General features: G+C 54.5%; 1 protein-coding gene across 1 annotated transcript; it reads right to left on the bottom strand.

The window, feature by feature from the left end:
* Positions 1-2,032: 2,032 nt before the first annotated feature.
* FAM43A (family with sequence similarity 43 member A) lies at positions 2,033-5,162 on the bottom strand. The gene has a single exon (XM_025377692.1). It carries the CDS (start codon positions 4,233-4,235, stop codon positions 2,964-2,966), a length of 1,272 nt encoding a protein of 423 aa, XP_025233477.1. The 5' UTR covers positions 4,236-5,162; the 3' UTR covers positions 2,033-2,963.
* Positions 5,163-6,393: the final 1,231 nt, after the last annotated feature.

Below are 6,393 nucleotides of genomic sequence, written 5' to 3'. Positions count from 1 at the left end.
CTTTCCAGCCTGCTTATTTTCTTCTTCCTCCTCCTCAGCCTTCAAGCCCCCCTTCCTATTTATAAATCACGTAAGAGGAAATGTCAGACGTTAAAGAGATGGCTGCTTTATATTTATTGATGGTGTTGGTTTCAATGCCATTTGCCTGAACTTTTGGACCAATCACCACATGCCTATCAGTCACAGATGAAAGCCAACACTGGTATTCTCACAGGACACTGACACTAGATAAGAATGAAGATGCACAGACCCTGCCTGCCTCCCAAGTATTAGCCATATTATCTTCACTGTGTCTCACCTCTTCATTGGTTTCAAACAGCAGAGGAACTTGGCTATGCATGGGAATAATTTCAAATGTGAAATATAGTCACACAGGCTAGCGATGGCCCACACAGCCCTCTGCTTATCAGGTGAGCGCACTGGTGTGGAAGGGCTGGGATGGGTGGGTGGGGTGAGACTGGACTTTCCTGACCTCTCTCTAGCTGGGGTTTTTAATGTCATTCAATGATGTGTATCTGAGGTATCAGGGAGAGGGATCGGGGCTCACAACCAAGCCAAAATACAATAGATTCAAAGGCCTGGACCTTGTCTAATGCCCTTAAGAAGAGACTGAATTTTTTTTTTTTTGTAATGTTTGTAATGTTTTCCACTCAGCCGGGTGCAGTGGCTGACACCTGTAATCCCAGCACTTTGGGAGGCTGAGGTGGGCAGATCATCTGAGGTCGGGAGTTCGAGACCAGCCTGACCAACATGGAGAAACCCAGTCTCTACTAAAAATACAAGATTAGCCAGGCATGGTGGCGCATGCTTGTAACCCCAGCTACAGGAGAATTGCTTGAACCCAGGAGGTGGAGGTTACGGTGAGCTGAGATCGTGCCACCAAACTCCAGCCTGGGTGACAAGAGCGAAACTCTGTCTCAAAAAGAAAAAAAAAAAGAGATATATATATATTTTTTTCCACTCGCCCCCTTTGCTTTTCTTTCTTAAAGATAGTTCTATGCCTGAACCATTCCCGTTAATTAGGAAAAAAATCTTTCACCCCACTTTCCTCTATGGTTCAGTGAATTCCGGACTCCTTAGGATTTCTAGGTCTAGCTGCTTGGAACATATTTATGATGAAAACAAAGCAAAGTGGCCTCAGGACACCAGGGAAGGCCAGGAGTGAGATCCATTTCTGCAACACAGGAAGAGAGGCCCGAAGGGGCAAAAGGAAAATATAATTTGCAGAAGGCACAGTTTTGGCAGCATCTTATTACAACTTCCAGCTGATCGGGTGTAGCCAAACTAGAGACATCTGTTTGGAGTTTACAACAGAAACAAACACACAGAAAGCATGAAAGCGCTGAAACATGCACACCCAGACCGCGCTCTAACAGCTCCTCTCCACCTCGACCTTCGCGCTATCCCCCCACTGGGTCACGCTGGGTTGTAGAAGGGAAGGAAATGGGCTCTGCAGCCTGCCCAGCCACCCGCCCACCTGCACCATGACTCACTCACACCAGGATCGGAACTTGTCAACTTTTCTCTCTACTTGGTTTTCCTCCCAGGAAAAACAGAGATGGCCCCACTCCTCAGAGAACTCCTCTTTAGGTTTCTAGTTCATCTTTAAAGCTCCCTGAGCTGTTTGTAATGGAAAAGATAAGGTAGTCTCCTTACGCTTGATTACTAGCATGGCCCACAGAAGGAGGTGGTAAAATCTCGGCAGACCTGGAAGTCACTCCTCCAAAAATAATCTTACAGGTCTGAGAGTGTGATATGGAGCTCACTCTGGCCTCTCCAAAAGACCAGAAAAAGACCACACTCCCAAAACTTAAATTAGTGAAAAATACAGGATAATACATGAAAAGGCTGGTCCCAGACCCAGCACCCAGAGTTGCGGAGGTCCAGGAAGGCCCCAGATGGCGCATAAAGTGGACCTTCCTTTCCTAATTCTCTCCAAGCACAAGAAAGGCCAAAGACTGTCCTATGACACCATCCCAGGGTAGGACACAGCCTCTCCCACCCCAACGCAGCAGTTCCAGACGCTCACCTGTTCTGTTAAATTTTCCTCTTTATTCTCTCCCCACTGGCGTGCAAACAGAACCAGAACAGTGCTACTTTTAAAAAATAACAAAATGTTTTATACACATTTCTGTATATACAACTGAACAACATTTTACATGTTTCTTTTGCACAGCAAAAGATATAAACATTCAGCTCTGAGAACACAGTTATGTACAGAAAAAAGTCAAAAATACTTCACAACAGTGCAAAAATATTTTACACAGTATCATGGAGTGAGATCATTTCAGCAAGAGGAAGGGCGTGTGTGTGTTTCTAAAGGAAAACTCCTTTTTAAGATATTAGATGTCTTTAACTGTAAACAAAATGCAACTCTCCTTCATCTCCCCCCACCCCCCAAACAGTTATGTGAGGAATTTGGCAAAATTTCAGGGGTCTGAGTCTGAGGTAAACAGCCGGAGTTCTTACACCAAAAAGAACCGAGGGCTAAAGGGTTGCATAAAGCCTCAAACACCTTGAGAGCAGTTTTTTTTTTTAATGAGATGTCAGTGACAGCGCAGGGCCTCTCCCAGGGGGTAGGAGGAGGAAGTGAACCCCTCCTCCTCAGGCCCCAGTGCCCCACAAACAGGAAACTGGCCAGGCACCTACGGCCTGAGACCAGCAACTTCAGCCAGCCTTCCCTCACCCGTACCCCAGAGGGCTGCCTCTCTCTCCCTCCTAGCGGGGCTTTCCCCTCTCACATCTCCACGCATCCCCGCGCGCAATAGAGCCAGAAGTGCTGGGGCGGGAGCGGGGGCGGGGAGGTAGGGGGAAGCGGTCAGGGAGAACGCCGGGCCTGGGTTCCAAGTGTAGGTATGGGCCCCAAATGCCCCATTTTCCCTTTCCTGGGGCGGGCAAGGGACAGGGAGGTTGTCGGGACCACGGATGGGTAGCCACGTTGGAGCGCCGGCGACGCGCGGAGCTCAGCCCGAGTGGGGCTCGTCTGCACTGGCGCCGTCGGCCTGGCCGGACGAGTCCCCGGCGGTGGCGGAGGTGGCGTCAGGGCCCCCGCCCTCGATGGAGCTCTCACTGCCCGTGCTGTCGCCCGACAGCAGGCGCGTCACCCGCAAGTCGGCCTGCAGGGTGCGCACGTCGTTGCCGAAGCTGAGCTCGCCCAGGTCGCTAATAAGTTGCGACAGCTCAGCCTTCATGTCGGAGGCACTGCCCAGCAGCAGAGGCGGCGGCCCGGCCCCCGGGCCCAGGGAGCCCCCGCCGCCCCCTAGCGCCTCCCCACGGCCATTCTCCAGAGTGTCCAACAAGTCCCCGCACTCAAAGTGCATGGCGACCACCAGCGCCCGCTGCGCCTCGGCCTCCTCTGCTGGATCTCCCTCTGCCGCATGGTTCTCCTCTTCCTCCGGGCAGCCCTCGGGGTGCTCCTCTTCCTCTTCTTCCTCCTGCAGCTCCTGCTCCTGTTGTTCCCCGAGCAGGTCCTCTGTGATGGAGCCGAGCTTGGGCGCACTGCGGCTGCGCTCCACTGGCGGTTTATAGCAGCAGGGTCCGTGCAGGAGCAGCTTGCGCAGCGGTACTAGCGGGATGGTGTGTGCGCCCACCAACTCCTGCTGCTGGTGACGCGCGTCGTCCCGCCGCTTGAGGCGTTTAAATTCCGCCAGCGCGTTGGCCGACGTCTGGTAGAGCAGCAGGGCCATAGCCTGCGCCTTTTCGGGCTTGGACACCAGCACGGCGTGGCAGCGCAGCATCACGGCCTTGTGCTTCAGCTCGTGCCGGTACACCCAGGCGAAGACCTTGGGCAGCCGCGCGTCCGCCACGCAGTAGGTGACGCGGTGTAGCAGGTAGAGGTGGCCCGGGCGGCGCAGCGCGCGCTCCTCGGCGTGCACCATGCGGATACCCTGCGCACTCACTGTCAGCTTCATCTTGGTGCCCTGACGGCCCGCCTCGCTCTTGCTCCAGATCTTGCCCACAGCAAGGTCGGTGCAGCCGTCGCCGCGCGCCTGGATGGTTGTGGCATTACCCAGGTAGAGCACGGTGTAAGTTGGGTCCTCGCTGGTGATGTGCAGCTTCTTGCGCTTGGAGCGGAACATGCTGCCCACCCGGCTAAGCGCGCCTTCGGGGCACGCCCGCGCCAAAGAGCTGAGCGCCGAGTAGTGCAGGCTCACAGCGTAGCCCTTGGGCTTGGACGCCTGCCGCGGCGGCGCCTCGGCCAGCAGCTCGAACTTGTGCTTCTTCCACGGTAGCATCTCCGGAGGGCGCCCCGGCGCAGCTGGGCGGCGGCGGCGGAGCGCCGGGTGCGAGGCCCGCTGAGCCACCGGCCCCTGCCGGGCTCGGCCCGGGCAAGATCGAAGAATAAAACTACTGGGAGCGGCCCAGTGGTAGGGAGTTGGGGGGAGGGGAGGAGACAGAGTGCTTAGGAACCCCGCAGGGGGTGGGGGTAAATTTTCTAAAAAAGAAAATATTCAGCTTCGATTGTGCAAAGAAGGTTGAGGGGGGGAAGGACACACGCGCACACAGAATTACCCCAGCCTGGGCAAGGGCGAGGGCAAAGAGTCTCAGGCAAGCAACAAAATGCGAGGGAGAGAGAACGAGCGTGGAGTGGAAAATGTCAGGAAAAAAGCTAGAAGCGCGCGTGCAAATAAATAAAGAGAGCCCCGTAAACAGCACCCGGGATGGTGCGAGAATAATGCGGGAACTCCTCGGCGAACGTGAAGAGGATCCCCTAACACACACAACCCCCAGGACTGGGGCCAAAACCCGCGGAAACTCTACAGTGACGGTGCCCAGGGGCCGGTGCTCCCCACCTCCGAGGGGTGCTGGAGACGGAGAGCCCCTCCGCTGGGCTGGTCTCAGAGTCAGCAGCTCGCCCAAAGTGCTGTCGGATGCTGGGTCCGGCTGGCCGCGGCTGGCCCCGCGCAGCAGTCCCGCAGGGACTCACTGCATCTTCGCTCCGCCGGGGACTCGCGCTCGGCCCGCTCACTGTCCGGGCTGGTGTGGCCGAGACAGCGCTGGGCTCCGAGGGCAGGGGGCGAGCATGGCCGGGTCCGGGGACCGCCGCTACCTCATTTCTTCCCTCGAGGCGGTGTCCAGCTCCGCTCCCGGGCTCTCCACGGTCTGCTGCCCGCCTTTGCAGCGCGCCCTCTCCGGTGCTGCGAGCGGTGGTGGCCGGCTCGCCTGCCTCACATCCTTGCCGTCCGGGAGGAAGATCTCGGGTAAATATAGGCCGGCGCGAACCATTCGCCGCGCGGGGACAGGGGAGGAGCAGAGAAGAGAATCTGTTTGGGGCTCAGACGCCGGACGGATTCCTGGTCTCTTAAAGGGACCGGGTGACAGCCATTGGTCAAGGGAGGGGGGAGACCGGTCCAATCCGGCAATTACATCCCAAATTTACCAGCACCTCTTTTGTCTACGGAAATCACTAGGACCTGGGGTTACCCCGCAGCAAAAAGACTTGAATCCTGACACTCCACCCCCAGGCTGAATTGCAACTCGCTGAATACATGTACGTCTAGATCGAAACTTCTGAGGGAGGTGGCAGAAGATGAGACTACAGATTATAATTTCCTGTGCAAAAAGTTTGGGAAAATAGTGGTTTCTTCCTTGTGTGGCGGCTTTCTGAGAATGACTGGGTGCTGTTTAATATTATTTTCAGAATTGTGTTCCATTAAAGAAAAGAGAGGTGCACAGAAAACACAAGGCTTATCTCTCACTATCTTGAGCTCGTATTCACAGGTAAGCAGCAGACAGTGTAAAGTGAGGTAAGTGGTAACATGACTGGGGTGACTACTGTAGAATATCATCAATGAATAAGGCGCTTCCCCATCCGAACCCCAGCAAGACCCGCTCCTGCTGTCGGGCCTCAGGGTAGAGCAATTTTCTGAGATACACACAATTTCTAAGTAATGCTCGTGTGTAGTTAGGACTTAGTTTACTTTGGCAAGCCGGTCGTGTGGTGTCATTATATCATGGACATATTTTGGATGAGAATTCCTAGTAAAAATTCAAATGCTATTTTTTATTTGAGTGACAAATAATGCCTGGCCACCCTCCAATGGGAGTGATCATTGCATCAGTATTGCTTTTATCATGTGCCAACTGGACAGTGTAGTTGTCCTCTGACCGGCTTGACCCTTAGCCAGTAACTCGTTTCTGGGCCCTTGAAACAGCCCACTTGCCTCTATAGTATGGTCAGTCAAAGCAAAAAGACTTATAGCTGGAGTGGGATAAATGTCCGAATGATCCTGCATCAAACTCCCAGCCCGGTCCTGGAGGAGGACAGCGATCCCTTCCCACCATCCCAGTCCACCGGGGATCTTTGAGGTCTCTGGCTTCCACGCCACGTCTTCATGCCAGAGTCACTGCAACCACTCCTGGAAATTCCCTTGGGATATTCCAACAAAATAA

Source organism: Theropithecus gelada, chromosome 2 (genome assembly GCF_003255815.1).
Source record: "Theropithecus gelada isolate Dixy chromosome 2, Tgel_1.0, whole genome shotgun sequence".
Classification (NCBI taxonomy): Eukaryota; Metazoa; Chordata; class Mammalia; order Primates; family Cercopithecidae; genus Theropithecus; species Theropithecus gelada.
This window is presented reverse-complemented; position numbering and strand designations above follow the sequence as displayed.

Excerpts from the sequence above, each read along its gene's own strand:
- FAM43A (XM_025377692.1), bottom strand. The coding sequence starts at position 4,235 with ATGCTACCGTGGAAGAAGCACAAGTTCGAGCTGCTGGCCGAGGCGCCG.